We start from the raw sequence: 17,797 nt of genomic DNA, 5'->3' as shown, positions 1-17,797 counted from the left end.
CTTTCTTCTTTCTTCTTTCCTCTTTCTTCTTTCTTCTTCTTCTTTTTAACTGAGCAATCGGGACCTTACTATATGCTGTTCCTAACAGTTTCGACAATTAGAATACCTTCTGTGGTGGATGTTTGCCCTTCTTTTCACTTCCCAGGCTCCAACCCCATGTTGTAGGGTTTGGGAATCCCACCTTATGAGTCTAGGGTGAGACAGAACAACCTTCCAGTGAAACATTAGAAGTTTCCTGGGGTGTCTGGGTGGTTCAGTCAGTCAAGTGTCCAAGTTCAGCTCAGGTCATGATCTCGTGGTTTGTGAGTTCGAGCCCCAAGTTGGGTTCTATGCTGACAGCTCAGAGCCTGGAGCCTGTTTCAGATTCTGTATCTCCCTGCCTCTCTCTGCCCCTCCCCTGCTTGCACTCTGTCTCTCAAAATAAATAAATAAACATTTTAAAAAAGAGAGAAGTTTCCTGACATTCACTTTTGCAGCCTTCTTCGTGCCCACAGCATTGGCATGTCTGCTGGACTCGACCAATCTGTGCATCTGTCCGGACTTTGGTCCAGGAAGGAATGAGGTGATGGAGGGGATATAAGACTCTGGTAGAAGGGCAGAGGGTCAAAACCTAGGGTGCCAGTACAGCGGCACCAATGGCAGTGTCCGGGGCCCAGTGAAGGTTATAGGGCAGAGTCACCAGTGTGATTTGGGGCGCTACCTCTAGTGTGAGACCTTCCTCTGGTTCTCTGGCCCTCCTGGAAATTCCCTGAGCTCCCCAGTTTCCTCTGGTGCTTCCCTTAGCTAGAGTTGGTTTCTGTCCCTGGTAACTAAGAACCTTGCCTGATACTCTCGGTAAGCATGCCATATTGTCCCTTGGCTGGATGTGTGAGTTGGCCTTGTCTCTTCAGCTGGATTGTCTCCTTCAGAGATGGTATCTTTTTTTTTTATGTTTATTTATTTACTTAGAGAGAGCATGAGCAGAGGAGGGGCAGAGAGAGAGAGAGAGAGGGAGGGAGAGAGAGAGAGAGAGAGGGAGAGACAGAGAATCCTAAGCAGGTTCCATGCTGTCAGCACAGAGCCCGATCCAGGGTTCAGACCCACAACTGTGAGATCGTGACCTGAGGCAGAATTGAGAGTCAGATGCTTAACTGACTGAGCCACCCAGGCGCTCCCTTCAGGGACGGCATCTTATTCATCTTCTGGTTTCTTCACAGCATCAAACATAGTGCTTGTTGACCGGCTTCAGTTATGATTGGTATTCATGGTTATCAAATCTAGATATTTAAATCTTCTAATCCAAACTATTCTAAACTCTAATTTTGTGTATAGTGGGTAGCATATTCAACACGTATTATTTCTGCTAGAGGATGAACTGTCTTTTGGTGTTTCTACTGTGCCTGGCACGATGCCTGACATACGGCAGCAGATACCCAACATTAGTAGAATAAGCGTATCCTGGATCCCCCATTTGGAAATCCCAATGTCGTCTCAAAATTCACTTGATAAAACCTTCGCCTTCCCCTGAAACCATCCCATCTTTTGGCTTCCCACCATGGTCAATGTCACTGCCTTTTCCTAGACTTGCAGACTATGAGCCTGGGACGTGAAGGATAACAAGAAAGCATGGCTGATTCAAGGGACATAGTCCAGGCTTGCCTGACTAGATCAGGAGAGGGGGAGACTTGACTGGCTGGGTTATCAGAGGAGGGAGGCAGCAGTCTCAAGGTGACTTGGGACTTCCTCCTCAGGTGTGTCCCTTGAACGTGCCTTGCTATTATTTTTCCTTTGTCATTTTGTTCACCGTGTTTTCTCAAATGCCCTACAGTTCTGCCCCACAGACCCAAATCGTCTTCTCCATCTCGTAAGTTGCCAGCAAACGCCCTCCTCCAAGTAAGCCTCACAGTCTGGTGTAGACTCTAGTGATCATTTCTACAGTGTTCCCTTCAGCCCTTTTTGAAGTGACTCACATAGCATCTCAGCTTTTTAGTGTCTATTCTCCTTAGGTACTGGATAGTTAGACCACTTACACTTTGCAAAACGTGCTTCACAGCACCCCTATCGAGTTAAGCTTTTAAATAAATACTTGTTTGATTGAATGGGGTTCAAACTCAGGAGGATTTTGGCAGAAGCCACAGCTGCTTTGCTTCAAAAAGAGCTTTCCACTGGAGTCAAAGCGACACCTGGTGGCTAGGTGATAAAAGGCCATGTGGTGGTAGGACGCCGGTGTGCTGGCTGAAAGGCAGAGGTGTGAGCGCAGGACCCTCTGGTGACTGGCACGTGAGACCCCTGTTCACAAATGCCACAGCCCAAGTAGTTTTGCTACTCTCACCCCAAAACTTACTTGAGGAACCACCTCAAGGAAAGCGGCTTGGAAAACAGATGGTGTCTCCTTGACAAGTTTCATTCTGATGGAATATTTTTTTACCATTGAGGGATTTTACAGAATGAGTCATACCCTTTGCCCACACGTGGGCAGATAAATAATCCCACTGCGTGAGGCTTATGAGAAATGTAATGATGGCTGGAAGCAGATCTGGTTGGTTTTTCATTTCTAAAGAAATAGAGGAAGAGAGATTTGGAAGGGTAAGGAGGGGGCCCCGGGCGGAGCCAAGCGGGACCAGGCAGGCTTTCCACTGTGAGGCTACATCGTCATCTCTGTGCTCAAAATATCCAAGAAAAGCAGAGGGCACCGCTAAATGGGGCACTTCCTGGAGCAAACTCTCTCTGCGGGGGTGAGGCCTTCTGATGAACCCTTTTCTTCTGAGACCTCTCAGCATGTATGGATGGTTTCTGAACTGTCCACTGTCAAATCAGGCTAACTTGTTCTGGTTTTTGAGGCTCTTGTGGTTTCTAAGCAAATCTGTTACAGATAGGTAAATCCTCAACAACTAGCCCAGTGCCTGGAACTGGTCATATTTTCTGGGTGTAAGGAGGACACAAGATCTATCTGAGTCCCTGTATCCCTGAATTCTTGGACCGTTGCCTTCATGACCCCAGCTACCTACTACAAGCTGAAAGGGAGACCGGTGTGAGCGGAAGGGAGTATTCTTGCAGGAAGAGGAATACTTTAGTGCCAGCTGAAGTTTTGGCTACAAATCTCAGTGATCTCGTGAACTGGATTAGGCCATGTCTAGTTTGGGTAGCTCTGGTCTGAGCCAGCTAGAAGCAGGCCAAAGTTGCCTCTATGGCCCCTTTTCTCTAGTTCTGTGACCATATCTTGGCCCTACAGGGGTTGCCAGAGATTTGGAAAGGGAAGAGGAAGCACTCACTGAGATTGAGAGCATCTCTCTAAAGCTGAGAGTGGGCTTTAGTGGGCTATGCGTTCTACTCCTTTCTTCTGGGTCTTGCTCTGGTTCCCATTTCCTTCCTTCCTTCCTTCCTTCCTTCCTTCCTTCCTTCCTTCCTTCCTTCCTTCCTTCTTTCCATTAAGTTTAAAATTTTAATTCCAGTAAAGTTAATCCTTTGGCTTTCTAAGGAGAGAGGAAGACTTTCCTTCCAGGTTGGATTGGGCTTTAGGACCCCTCTTACTATATAGACCCTCATGAGGGAAGAGAAGGCCTGAAAAAAGATGAATCCAAAGAGATGAATCCATAAAGAGAAGATGCCAGACATTGGCACCCACCTGGAACACATTAGTGCACCATGTTGGAGGCTTCCAAGAAGGTCCCTGACTGTCCCTCGAGAGGGACACAGGAATGGCGGGGGCAGTGGGAAGGCCTTTCGCACAGGTCGAGTGAGTGAGGGTGAGCAGTGAACAGATGCCCCTCCTGAATTTATGTCATGATCTAAAACTGCTCCAAGGAAGTCTAACACAATTTAGAGAAAGTTGTAACGTGAAGGTTCCTTTAGTTCAAGGCCTGAAATCTATCTTTATCCATGGCAGTGGGCTTATTTAAGCTTGAGAACAGGTAAGATTCTAACCAGGCAGAATGATCACTTTTGGCTGTTTTTGTGCCATTTGAAGATGTTCGTATTACCCGACCCATGGGGAGTGCCAGGCGAAGGAAACAGACTCGGTCTGGGTTTTGAGAATGGGGAGTGGGGCAGGTGCAGGGGTGGGGCATTTGGCGGGGAAGGAGATGGCATGAACAGAGATGGGAACTCCCAGGGACAGTGGGCATGAGCAGGCCTGTCAGGGAAGGTATGAGGTGACAGGTCTTCGGGGGACCCCTCTTTCCCTTTTGACGGTGGCACCCAGTGTGGGGGGGGTGTGGAATTATGCCCTGCACACCATGTCCCTTGGGTCTTGTGCAGCCCTGGTGGTCCACCCTGTGGACTTCCCTGTGGCAGGTCTTCGTGCCTTGGGCTTGTGGGTGTGTGTTTCGTAAAACTCCCCTTTACTGGAGAAGGGCTATGAACTGATGAGCTTTTGACTTTGTACTGTGCGAAATGTTGGAAATAAAGGCAGGGACTCTTTTGGACTATTTTTACTTATTTATTATTTTTAAAAAATATTTTACTTGTTTATATATCAAAAGTGAAAAAGCATATAATTCAACAGTTTCAAGAATGTCGGACCCCGCATTGGGGTATCCTTACGGGTACTGTGTGCGGCTGTCACTCTCCAGTGCATGATGAGAAACAAACAAACAGACACACAAAGAACAAAGATTTTTCACTGAGGAGCACGGTGGGATGATTAGGGTCCTACTGGCTCACATTCATTCGTTCGACATCTATGTGCAATTCTTCGATGAATCGGTCTTGATGTCATGCCCCCTAGCTCCTTGGTTTTCAGAAAGATTACCTAGCGGGGGTAGTTGAGTCCAGGCTCATGGTCTCTCTCATTCTCTCTCCTCTTCCTCCTCTCTCTCAGTCTCTCTCTCTCTCCCTCTCTCACGTGTCCACTGCTCACACACAGCAGCCGGAAATGACACGTTGAAGTGAGTCACCAATGCGGCTATGAATCACCCTGTAATTGGGGAAAGTTCTGTCCTTCTAGGTCGTGCAGCCCCTTGCTCTCGTGTTCCTAAATATATTGGAAAATTTTGAAACCACTCTGTTCTCACTCCGATCTCTCTTACCCGCCACATCCTTTTGGTCCCTAAAGTGGGCTGAAGTTAGATGATCTTGCGGGGGAGGGGGGGGTCTCAGCCCTCCAGTGGAGAAGGGCGAGGAAAAGAAGGCTCGGGCAGCCACAAGGTGGCAGTGTGGGCCCCACCATCCTGGCCACCCAGCAGGGTGGCCGGTCAAGTGGCCAGACTCCTGAGATGCAATGACCAAGACCACTAAGGAACACTACTAGCTAGTTCAGATTATACGTTTCTCTTGAGAGTCCTCTTTTTCTTTAACAAGCACATGTGGACAAGGCTGTGATAAATACTAGGCACACCCCGGCATCCCACCCTCCCCACCAGATGAGGGCCGAGAGCCAGGCACACATCCCACTCTCCCCCAACCCCCCCCCGCCCATTCCTGCAAAATAAAGTTTGTGGGAAGCAGAAACCTGCTTCTATGAGTAAACAAGTCACCTACACTCCAGAATAATACATGCACACTGTTTCTGGGAGGGAGCCGGCCAGGTCGGAGTGGGTCTCCGCAGGGAGGCGGGCAGGTGCTCTGTCCGTGTGCAGGACCACCGAGCCAGGGAGCACAGGCCTCGAGATGAAAGGGTGTCTATTCCACTGGCCTTCTTTGGCCCGCCGCCAGCCTCCTCAGCAGTGGCAGACAGTGCAAGAGTGACAGCAACGTGACTGGAACGCAAATAGTGTCTACCAAGCGCACAAAAGCCCCCGTAAAGCCTTCTGGTGCCATCCTGCCAGGGTCTCGGTGGGGTCCAGGTCTGAAGACCCGGATGGGCAGAGCGATGGGCAGAAGCAGCTGCGCGTGTGCCTGTGCATGTTTTACAGTCTGCTTTGGAGACTCAGCTGAGCGTTGGCGGTCTCCCCGGGGGGCTCCACGAGGGAGTTTTCCTGAAAGGTCCTCTTCTCCATTCCTGGGAGAGGCTGAGGTCTAAGAGGCAGATTTGAAAGATTTACCTTTTTTTTTTTTTTTTGAAGGCAAAGGCCTTCTCTTTCTCCAGAAAAATTAATTAAAATAAAAGTTTTCTTCCTTTGGAGTTCTTTCTTCTTGGCTACATCTCCAGTTCTGTCACAGATGAGGACTGCTTCACCCTCGTGGTCAGGGTTCCATCACTTGGCCTATGAAGAGGACTGTTCCTGAGAATGGAAGAATCATAGGAGATGAGAACAGGGAGAAATGGCATGGCTCGCCCAGCCCCATGTTTATGGATGAGCTGAGATGTGAGAAGGCAAGTGAGCTGTCTGGAGTCCCAGCTTTTGGGGTGACTAAGCTAGGGCTGGGGTCCTGGCGCGGTGCTCACTTTGTGACAGAGCGTCATCCCTGAAGGGAGGGGGAGGGGAAGAGTTATGGACTGGGGCAGGAGGGAGCGTCTACACCTGTCTGGACTGGTGTCTGAGGCGAAGAGACGCGGGGGCAGGGGGCAGTGGAGCCTCCCCGCCCCGGCTCACCTGTGGGGTTGTGCCGAACCACGAAGAGGAAGGGTCTGTCCATGATGATCTCCTCGGGGGCCATTCGGGCTGATACAATAATGGCTGAGAGGGAGGGAACAATGTTAGAACAGAAGGACTGGGCACTGGTGCCTGGATTGATCATAAGTGATCCATTGACACCAGCCTTCTGATAGCAGCATTGGAGGGCGACTCGGAGGCTTAGTTGTTCTTCCCATCACAAGCTTTAACAGTTTAGGGAAGTTCTCTGAGGACTGGCTGCCTCCAGGCATTTCAGAGAGATTTACCAGCTACTCACCAACAGCTATTTGTGTAACCCTTTTTAGAATGTTGATAAGCAAGTTCCTTAAGCCGACTGGCCACTATGAGCACAAAGCCAAGGCTTCCTTTGAGGGGCCTTTTCACCTTCACGGGGGGTGGGGGGGGGGGGGCCTCAGGAGCCATTGGGTGGGGGACCGGGATCCCAGGAAAAGTGGGCCTACAGCAGGCTAAGAAACTCTGGGGGGATAAGGGTGATGCCCTGAGCACCTGGTGTGGGGGGTGCCCCTCTTCGAGGAGAGGCTGGTGAAGCAGGGCCGTGGGGTTCCTCCCAGACGTGGGCCCCTCCTTGGAAGTCCTGGGGGGACACTCACCAGGCCTCACCTGAGTCTGACTCACCTGTGGAGGAGGACGCCACCGTGCCGCTCTCATTCACCTCGATCTTGACTTTTTGCAGCGCCTGTGACACGTACAGTGCCTCTTCATCTGAAACAAGCGGATCCGAGGGTAGATCAGCTGGGGTTCTCAGAGATACACTCCTTTGTCCTCTCAGGGGCCCCCCAGTCCACCAGCATAAGGAGGAGGTGGGAGGAAAATCTCTTACCTGAGAGACTCGAGAAGTCCGCCTGGTTTGGCTTAAACATGTCAGTCATCCCCAAGTTCTCCAGGGGTCTCCGGAGGTTGACTTCACTTTCCAGGGAGAACCTGTAAACAGGAGGGGGAAATAGCTCAAGCTCAGGCCGCCCCTTGTTGCCTCTGCCAGGCCCGGTCCACATATCCCCCTCAGCTGACGGGATGGGGATAGGTGTGAAAGTGGAGGAGGGAGGCTTGGTTTTTTCACGTCTGTGTGTCAGGTGTAATGTAAATGAACAACCCCTACCCTCACACCCTGGAATCTTGAGGGGGGCGGTGGCAAAGGGCACATCCTCCTGCAAGATATTTGAACAAAAATCTGGTCTGTAGATTGTGTTTCTGGGAGCGAATTCTGAAGAGGACTCCAGCAGAGAGGTTTTGGGGCACTTCTGCTTCCCATCAGGGCCCGAGTCACCTCGGTTCTCGTTTTCTAGACGTGGGGGTGGGTGGGGGTAGAGAACACAAGGGCACCCTAAACAACTGAATCTTCCTCTTTCCCCAAGCATGGCATTATAACAGCTGGAAATTTGGGGTAGGTGTGGTGGGAGGCTTCCTTGCAATTCTGGAATTACCCAGCCTCGGCCTTCTCCACCCTCTGTACTCCTGCAGAAGGATTTTTTTAATCTGCTTTGTTGGAAGCCAGCTAGAAGCTGTAGTTCTGGCTGCTTTGTCTCCTTTTGTCTCTTGTTTGGATGTTGATTTGAGCAGATGGGGGTGGGAGAGGGTCATCTCAAAGGCTGATCCATCCCCCTCCCCTCCCCCCTCATTTCTCTGGCTCTTCTTTTGGTTGGCTTTTGCTGGATATTCTGAGGGTGGGGAGTGTGGGGGCAAGGTCTAGGAAAATTCCCCGCTGCCCTCTGCCCTCCAGCAGAAACAGGAGCAGAGATGAGGAGAGGAATCTTAATCAAACCCAGGCCAGAGTGTTTCCCATCAGCTTCCCACACATGTCCCTACCCTGCAAATGTCATACTTGGGAAACATGGGGGTGGTCCCTTCAGGGAGCCTTGGGAGAGGGGAGGGGTAGATAGAGAGGATTAGAGCATTGGCAAGTGTGGTGCGAGCAAGGGGTGACTTACTTGGGCAGAACCAGGAGGCGGAGCTGTCTGGTCATATTCCCTTTCCACTGGCTGATGAGCTGGGCATCCAGGATGTTGGTGAGGGCAGAGAGAGGCACCTCTTTTTCATAGGGAGCAGCAATGAACATGCTGAGAGTGTCCCCGTGGTAGGGCAATTCCAGGATGTCATAGTAATGGCCGTCGGGGGTGGAAAACTCAGCTGTGAAGGCACCAAGATGGCGCACTGAAAATGGCTTCAGCTCTCGCTTCTGACCCGGCACTGGCTTTTCAACTAGTTCTGTCTCATCCATTCTTTCTGGAAGCCACCTCTCCACCCTGGCTTTTGAGGCTCCCCGGTCGGTGTTTTTTATCCCCATTTCCCTCCTCTTCTGCCAATGCAGCATCTTCTGATACTGTCTCCTTTTGGCCTCCTTTGCCTTTACCCCCCTCTCCCCCACACCCAGCCACTGATTTATCCCAGCATCTCCTTCATCTCAACTTCCACATAGGCCTTCCCCCAGCAGGATCTGTGAGCCCCTGGTGATCACCTAGAAACACGTGGGTCATGTGGTCATATTTGGGCTGGAGGGACTTTCTGGACTTCTTTTTTTTTATATATATATTTTTATTTAATTTTGAGAGACAGAGACAGAGCGCAAGCGGGGGAGGGGGAGAGAGAGGAGACAGAATCCGAAGCAGACTCCAGGCTCCGAGCTGACAGCAAAGAGCCTGATGCAGAGCTCGAACTCGCCAACTGGGAGATCATGACCCGAGCCAAAGTTGGACACTTAACTGACTGAGCCACCCAGGCGCCCTGCACTTTCATCTTGCGTGATATAAAGCTACTTTCTGCTGCTCCAGTTATCCCAGTAGCTCCTACCTGGGGATTCTTTGTCAAAGATGGGCTATATTCGAGGGGTTCTCCTCCCTGAGAGGGGAGCACCCCGGGGAAGAGATGCGGTAGCTGTGGGACTTGGGGAAAGGGTTTTGTACTCACTGTAGTTGAACTTATTGGTCTGAGCCATCATGGGCACAGAAACGGTGCTGCCATCAGATTTGTGGAAGAGGCGGTGGTGGGTGCCTGACTCTGGGAAGGGCGTCTTCCACTGGCCATTGAAGTAGAGGGCGTTCACCAGCATCAGGCGCGTCAGCTGGTTCACGGCCCCTTCGCCCAGTAAGTCGCCAATCATGCCTACGGGAAAGCCAGGTGGGCAGGAGGCTAAATATGTTTTAACCCTTTTAGATGGTTCCCTTCAGTCCTTTGAGGGGATCCGGTCAGGAGGCAGACGGGGGTGTAAGTGAGCCAGTCTAGCTGTGTTCAACCTGTTCATCTTCCCAAGAGTCTCAGGAAAGCTTCCCGCTCATCGCATGCTCTGGCCCTGGGATCCTGTCCAGGATCAGACCCGGACGCTTAAGTCTTGCCTTACTTTGCTCCCCAAGCAGCAGTGTGTGTTTCTTGTGGTTATTACTGTTGTCATGACATCTCACAGCACTTTAGGGAGGCCCTTAGGGTTGGTTCATGAGAGGGCCTACTTTGAAAACCAAGATGCTCTGATTCTTCCAGCACCTGCCCTGTCTACAGAGAACAGCATGCTGATGGGGAGAGGTTGGGATTCTGGGAACTTGTTTCTAGATCCCCTTCTTCTGCAGGCCCTTGGGACTGGCCTCCTCTCCCTGCCCGCTCACCTTTCGTGTGTGTCTTCACCCAGTCGTTGACGATGAACCTGGCTCTATCCACCTCTGAGAAGTCCACTTGCTTGACCGTGGTCCGGAAGAGCCTGAAGAAGTGAGGCATGAAGCCCTCGACCAGCTTCAGATCCCGCTGGACGAAGATGGCATCGGCCGTGCTGATCTCATCCTTGTTCCACGGCCCCATGAGCTCCTTGTACAGCTGGCGGAGGGCAGGGGCCATGCCCTTCTCTGTGCCGAGGCAGGGCCGAGAGGACACATTAGCTTACGTTGAGCCAAGGGCCCCCAGCCGGGCCAACTTCCCCCAGGAGAGGCCCAACCTTGCGCGTGTGGATGGGGCTCTTCTGTTCCCCCCGGGGTCTCTGGAGGGAGATTCCCTTCCAAACCTTAATCTCTTCGGCATCTCTCTCTTCTCCTCAAAAATCTCAGGCCCTAACCCCTTTTTGGGTTAGAATACTTTTCTCTGCTTTTAACGAACCCTAAGTTTTTTCTTATCGTAAGACTAACTGTGCTAAGCATTCACACGTATAATCCTATTTAAGCCTCACAGCAGCTCTATGTGGTAGATAGTTTTATCGTCCCCATTTTGCAGATGTGGAAGCCGAGGTCCAGAGGTGTTAAGGTAGTAAGCGGTGAGGCACACCTGTTTTACACCACATCCCCTGGCCTGTGCCCCTTGTGACGGACCCAGAGCCCGGTAAAGATGCCCTGTGACATGGCCGCATAGGAGCCGGCTCGGCTCAGCTGGCGTCGGCCTGCCTCTGCTTCTGGTTGCTTACACCCCTGTCCCGTGAAGACAGTGTGAGTGCCCGCCCCCTGCTCTGCCCTGTCTCTCACCATCAATCTGGAACTGCATGGCTGCTTCGATCTGCTGCCGAGTCTCTCCTCCTGTCGTCAGCTGCAACATGGCCAGGACCGAAGCCACCCCGTAAGGTGAGAAAACCATGTTGCGGTCCTTGGAGGCCCGTGCCACCTGCTGAAACACCTTCACTCCAAAGTCTGTGGTCAGTCGGGCTGCCTGAGTCTGGCGGTGGTAGGAGGCCGACCCTTCACCAAAGACGAGGGCCAGGCCCAGGGCTAGGCAAGCAAAGACTGGAGACATCCGCATCCTAGAGCAAGCGGAAAAGGATCTGGTGAGAGGAGAGTTCTGGAAAGCGGCACCCCAACCACGGGCCGGGCTCCCCGGGTTCACCGCTGGCAGGTGATACCTAAACACAAGGGCAGGAGTCCTTAAGAAACCCTGATCGGCTCCGATTCTGAGCCTTTCCCCTCGTCTCAGCCCCAGGCAGTCTTTTTTTTTTTTTTTAATTTTTTTTAAAGTTTATTTATTTTTGAGAAAGAGAGACATGGAGCCCGTGCTGGGGAGGGGCAGAGAGAGAGAGGGAGACACAGAATCCGAAGCAGGCTCCAGGCTCTGAGCTGTCAGCACAGAGCCCGACGTGGGGCCAGAACCCATGAACCGTGAGATCATGATCAGCCCCAGGGAGCCTTAAGTGCATTTCCACCAGTGGGACTTTGGGGAACCCCTGGCAGCACCCTGCAGCGTATCTCCCTTCCCTTCAGGAGGCCAAAAGACTAAATTGTAATAACGCCTTTGATTTGCATAATGCTCTTAATTCTCTTCTAAAGCTTTCTCAACCGTGAATTTCTTCGAGCGAGCCAGCATGAAAAGCCCCTTTCCAGAAGTGGGCTGGGCGTCCTGATGGAGAGGGATGGAGAGTTGAAGCCCCTGTTTCTGTGTGGTGGGGTTGGCGGTGTGGCCCGGCCACCTTCCGTCAACTCAGGTCTGCAGTTCTCCAGGGGGGAAAAAGAGGAAAAGTGAGGATCGTTGGCAGAGAACACTTTATAGGAGGGGTGTTCTTAGCTTTAACCTCAGGAGGAGGTGGAGTTTTTTTTCTCTTACCTGAAGTTCTCAAAGGCCCCTTGTGATTGGTGGTCTGTCCTGCTGTTGCTGAATCGTGGTGATTCTGCAGCCGGAGAGGGCGTGTGGCTCTCCTGACAGTGCTCTTGGCCCCGCAGCCAGACGCAGCTGTGTTCCTCCAGAGGCTGCCGCCTCCCTTTATACCAGATGTGGGCAGGAAATAGATGAACTCATGGTTCAGCCCCACCCACTTTCTCGCTCTGCAAGTCCCTCTGAACAGCTGGCCAGGCCCCCTCGGCACCTCCCTCTGCCCAACTTGCAGAGGCGTGTGCTCGTGCTGTTCTGTGTGTACGTGTGTCAGAGGGGTCAGGAACAATTGAGCAAACCCCGGTCGCCTTGGCCCGAGGGCCTCCCTGGACTTGCTACCCTCTGCCTGTGTCTCCCTCTTTTTGGATGATCTTCCAGCTCGACCCCTGGCAGTGCCAGGCGGCCCCAAACTACCCCGTGTTTGGGATTACCTTCCCCGATACTCAGCTGGGGAAAAACAGTTTACGTTTCCTCCTTTTGGAGAAACGGGTCACGGCGTGGTTACCAAAGAAGCCGTGAACTTTTGTCTGCCGGTGCTGTCCAGTCCGTACGTGCTGGCCAGCCTGGGGAGAACACCCCTCCCTCCTCTTGGCCTCATTCCAGTGGCCAGAGGGCACGGAGCGTGCCATGTGATTGTCTGGGTTTTGACTGTCTAGGACATGAGCACGCGGAGGACTCCCTTCCGTTTTTCCCTCTTCCCTGCCAGGTGCGCGCCCGCCCGCTGGTCGATGATACACAGCTGACTCTCCCACGTGTCCAGACTCTTAAGATGCCCTCGAGGCTCTCTTTTGTGCCAACAGCCTTGTCTGGAGGGGGTTTGGGTGTGCTGGATGGGGTGATGGTGATGGAGGCTGAAAGAAACCAGGGGTTGACAGGGTAAAGACTTGGCAAGGCAGTAGGAGCCCAATGTGTAAGTTTCATTTCTTTAAGCTGCCTTCTGTGCCTGGGGAGAATTATACCTTATCCTTTTCTCGAGACACAGACACCTGGGGGGTGGTGCTGGGGCGGCCAGTGAGAGTCAGTTCGTGGCGGGTTTGTGGGGTGTGCTTCCAGGACACCGGGCTTGGGGATGGAAGACTAACCAAACAATTCTGCAGAGGGTGGGAATCGGCCAGAGACTGGTGCGTGGGACTGCACCTGGGGGCTTGGCAGGGTCAGGTCACGTGCCCAGGATGTTGTGGACAGAGGGGTGGCTGGGTGGGGAGATGATGCACTTGACCCTGGGCTCCACACGCTGTCTCGCTTTGTGTAGGTGGTGGGGTTCAAGTGAGAGTATCCATGGAGACAGCGGATAGCAGAATCACAGGAAGTTTAAGTGGGTGGAAGCATCGGGATATTTGTTTTGGATTTTTTCAGTAAGCAGATACCAAGGGCAACCACAGCTGGACGGCTTTCCCACTTTTTACTCTGCCTCTGCCTGTGTTTTCTCTGTTGCCCCTAGGAGTCAGGTGGGGAGGGGGTGGCAGGGAAAAAAGGGGAAACCTCGGTCGGAAAGTTAGGATCACCCACTCTTTTCAAGTACAGGACTGTTCCCGTGTAACTGCTTCTTGTTTATGTCCTTTTCTTTTCTTGGTCTCGTTTGGACTCTCTGAGACAGTGGTTAAGCATGAGAAGGCGGTTACTTCTGATCTCTTTCAAGTGGAGAAGACAGAAGTGAAGCCCCCAACCCATCTCCTACCCCCCAGAAATGCCCCCAGTGCCCTGCCCTCTACCTCTGGGGCTCAAGGGGGATGGGGACATGGGCATCCAGGTTGGGAGTGCCAAGCCCCAAGTTAGAAGGGCAGTGGGTCGAGACCTGGCTGAAAGGGGCTCCCTTGAGGTGCCCCACTGCCCATCCTCTCCAGCCACTTCAGCTGACCCTCCTTCCCTTCTTTCGTTGGCCATCCAAGAACCATTGTCCTGGACCTGATGGTTGATCCTGATGCCATTCCAGAAAAGACGCTCTGTTCCCAGGCATGGAAGGGAGCAGCTCTATGTCCTGTTGGGGAGAAAGGGGACATGATTTATGTTGAAAACACAAAGGGCTGACTTAATCAGGGTTTTTTCCAAAACTGGGGGGAACGTGTAGGTATCTGGTGGGTGTAGATTAGAAACTGAGGCAAGGCCCGGTGTAACTGGGTCCCATGCTGGGGTTTCTGACTCTTCCTTTGACTTTCTCATGAGCTAGGGCCGCTGGATGATCTAAGCCCAGACGTGACCATGACCGTGGTGCCTGTTGCTCCTCTGTGTGTTAAGGCCTTGCTTCCACCCTGTCTGCCCTCTGGAGACCTTCCACACATCACAGTGTAGCTGGATCGCCCCGCCACCCCCCAGACAGACTTCCCTGCGACACCCTTCTCAGAATCCAGCCTGATTCAAGGGGCCACATCACTTTCCCTCCTTCCCCTGAACCCCAAACAAAGCCTTGACCCAATCACCTTGCTCACCCAATCACAAACAGCAGAAAGAGAAAAGTCCCTGCTTTTGAAATTGCTGGATCTCTGATTCCCAGAGAGTCAGAGATAAGAGGATGAGTTACAAGACTGTGGATTTCTGGGGAAGTTTCAGTTCCAGCTAATTGGGAAAGATGTTTCCATCTGTCCGCTAGCAGGTGGTTCATGACTAGACCAGACTCACACTTTCCGTGACTGTCCCCCCACCCCATGCCCATGGGCCCTGGCAGCCCTGGTTCTCTGTGGGCCTATCTTCCCTTCAATCCTTCACCTCCTGTCCTTCAGCTGCCCTCTTTGCCTACTCCCTTCTCTTCCTCTTTTCTCTCCCAGCACCACTACCTACTTTCTTTTTCACTTTCCCTTTCTCTCTCCTAGACTCCCTTTTCTTGACTTCTCTGTTCAACCCATGGTCAACTGGTCTACTCCACTAGCCTCAGCCAGCCAGGGGACGTCTCTCCCACTTTCCCTCTCTCTCTTCTGCTCTCTCTGACTCAGTCCCCCTTCCCTGGCTTCCCCTCTTGAAGAAGCCCTTTTACAGTCAAATGCTCTGCTCCAAGTCTTCCTGCAGGGCGGAGAGCACCGTCCCCTATCAGTTACACAGGCTCCCTGGAATGTTGGAGCTGGCCTCCTGATTCTTGGTGATTTCACTGGGAGAGCTGGGGGTGGGAGCAGAACAGGGTCCTACTAACTCACAGCACTATTTCTGGCCTGGTTGCTCTCCAAACAACACAACACCAAAAATAGCCTGTGTTTAGGCTGGGCTGGCTCTGCCCCTCTCGTAGGAGTGAGCTGGGGTGAGTGCCCTGTGTCCCTTCCTGCCTATCCTTGCTTAAGATCTTGACCCTGGAACCCCGACAGACACGGGCCACCTTGGCCCGTCCAGGGTCTCTCCTCACACTGGTACCACGCCCAGCGTGTCTCCCCTTCCTCTGCCTGCATAACCACCTCCATCTCCCTTCCCCAACCACCGGCAGCCTTCTCTCCTTAAATGCCTGTAACATGACAGCTTGAGGAAGGCAGAGGGAAGCCCCCAACCCATCTCCTTCCCCCAGTCTCAGCCCCACTTGTCCACGGTTGCTTTTTTTCTGCAATTATATCCCTGCGTTTCAGAGCAGGAGGGTCTGAAGAACCATTTAATGCAGCCCTTCGAATTTGCAGGCATGGGCCCTGAGGTCCACAGAGGCCGCATGATGTGTTTGAGTCCACACGGTGCCATCTGGTGAGGGGGAACAGTGGTCACTGCAGTGGATGGACCCGCCTGGTCCCAGATCTGACACCTTGCTGGTCATGTGTCTTTAGGTAAAACTTAACTTTCGGGTGCTTTGGTTTTCCGTTTTGCAGCTAGGTGCAGATGACAATTTATAGGTAGGTTGAGAATGATCCCCATCCCTCAAGGTTGTTGGGGTTACATGAAATATTGTCCCCAAGTGTCTGACATGTTCTAGGCTCTCACTAAGTGGTGGCCACTCTTGGTCGGGAAGGAGCCAGAACAGGAACCCAGATGGCTTGAGCTGTTAATTTCAATACAATGTGAGTTCCTTGATGTGGGTGTTCTTTTCACTTCCCTTGGCCTGTACTGAGTGTTGACATCAAATGCCTGGGGCCCCGGGTGGCCGGTGACAGGAGAGAATGGCTACCAGCCCCTCTTGTCCACTTCAGGCCGGATCTTCTCATTTCTACCCCCTGCCTGGTGTGCTCCACTGGCTGATGGGCAGATTTTGATCTTAGGGAGATCTTCCTTTGTGGGCTCTGTTTGCATGTGGACTTCACTGACATCTGACACTTGTGTCCCAATCCCTCGAGCATACCAGGAAGGAGGGGGGCTTGTTTTAGAAAAAGGTAAAAACCAAACTGAGTTTGACCTGTTTTCTTGGTCCTGGCCCACTGGACCCACTCTCTGCCACCCACGTCCACTGTCTCTTGTTGAGTCTCCATAACTCTTTACCCATTGCACATACTTTCCCAATCTCAACGGTCCTGTGTGTACTTACTAAACTCACTGTGCTGTTGCCACGCCTCGTTTATTTTTATGTCCTGGGGTGCCCCTTGGAGGCTCTCTCATAATGTCAGAGTTCAGTAAGCATTAAAGACCCCCCCTACCCCCTAGGCAAGAATGAGCCTTCTCTCTTGGGGGAAAGAAGCAGAGAGAGTAAATGGGACCCACTGTGGCCACAAGGGGAAGTTTAACGGGCCGGGAAGGGTGGGATGTGCAATTTTTCGGGTAGCTGTGACCACAGAGTCTGATGGTGTCAGCCAGAACGAGGCGCCTGTGGGGCGCCCCAGGGACACCCCAGGGCCACCTTCCATTTCTCTTTACTCACGAATGTGGATTGTCCAACTCTGATTCACTTTTTTTATCTTTACCAGAACTTGTTCCTCATTCTCTGAATTCCTGAATCTCCCTTTGTAACTTTCTCTGGAACACATCCTGTCTTTTTTTTACCCTGGCTGTTGCGTGAATCTTGGCTTCCCCAAAATGGCCAAATATTTGTTGACAATGAATGCTCAATGGTGTGACCTAGAGACATATACACTTCTCTCTCCCCGAGAGAACAGACACAGGGACAGAAGCAGAAGATCAACGAACATGCGACAATTAGATTAAAACTTAAAACTTCCTGCATGTTAAGTTGCGAGACTTGGGCTTGAGGGTGGAAGGAAGGCTTCCCAGAAGCAGAGGGACGGTGCTGGGTTATGAGGGAGAGGCAGCGTGGCCTTGGCAGAGAAATGGGGATGGGGTGGGCCCAGGAGGTGCAGAGCCGTGTGGGGGAAGGGAAGAAAACGTGCCCATCGTCTCTCTGCATCTTCATCTCCAGGGAACAACTTCTCTTCTGGCTGAGGCTTCTCGTCTCTGCCTTGTTCCCTTGTCGGCTTTTGTGTTGCAGGCCTCTGCTTTTCCATCTCCTCAAAATAGATATCCTTGCTCTAGTCTGGATCCTGGCCCTGGGCACCGCTGTTTTACTGAGCAAATGCCCAGAAAGACAGTGACCCCGGGTCAGTGGGGGACCTGTGGGTGGCGGAGGTCCCAGGGATGAAGCAGCCTGAATGATGCAGTACAGATGGAATTTGCCACTGGAGAGTCAGGGGCCCCTCGAATCACTGACCATTCCTTCTCCCTCACTTCCTTGCCATATGGAAGCAGGCTCTACTGTGTGTCTTTCCATCTGAGTCAGCCTGGGCTACTTGGTGAGCAGCTGGCCTGATGAACGCTAATGCATTCAGGCTGCTAGTGTGCTTCTTGGATTTGCCAGAGCCCAGATATGCCAGGTTATATACCATAACCTTTCCCAGGATTCCAAGCTGTAAGGGCCGGGGAGGGCGGGTATGGCG

The 17,797-nt window shown here is 52.3% G+C and overlaps 1 protein-coding gene across 1 annotated transcript; it reads right to left on the bottom strand.

Moving 5' to 3' along the window:
* Positions 1-4,387: 4,387 nt before the first annotated feature.
* SERPINE1 (serpin family E member 1) lies at positions 4,388-12,143 on the bottom strand. Its single transcript, XM_007073908.3, has 9 exons — positions 11,991-12,143; positions 10,925-11,196; positions 10,085-10,318; positions 9,396-9,590; positions 8,420-8,618; positions 7,315-7,415; positions 7,110-7,196; positions 6,453-6,536; positions 4,388-6,140 (listed from the first exon to the last, which is right to left on the bottom strand). The coding sequence occupies exons 2-9, from the start codon at positions 11,193-11,195 to the stop codon at positions 6,103-6,105; spliced, it is 1,209 nt and encodes a 402-aa protein (XP_007073970.1). The 5' UTR covers position 11,196; positions 11,991-12,143; the 3' UTR covers positions 4,388-6,102.
* Positions 12,144-17,797: the final 5,654 nt, after the last annotated feature.

Source organism: Panthera tigris, chromosome E3 (genome assembly GCF_018350195.1).
Source record: "Panthera tigris isolate Pti1 chromosome E3, P.tigris_Pti1_mat1.1, whole genome shotgun sequence".
In the NCBI taxonomy this organism is placed as follows: Eukaryota; Metazoa; Chordata; class Mammalia; order Carnivora; family Felidae; genus Panthera; species Panthera tigris.
Note: the sequence above shows the minus strand (reverse complement) of the source record. Positions and strands in the feature narration are given on the sequence as shown.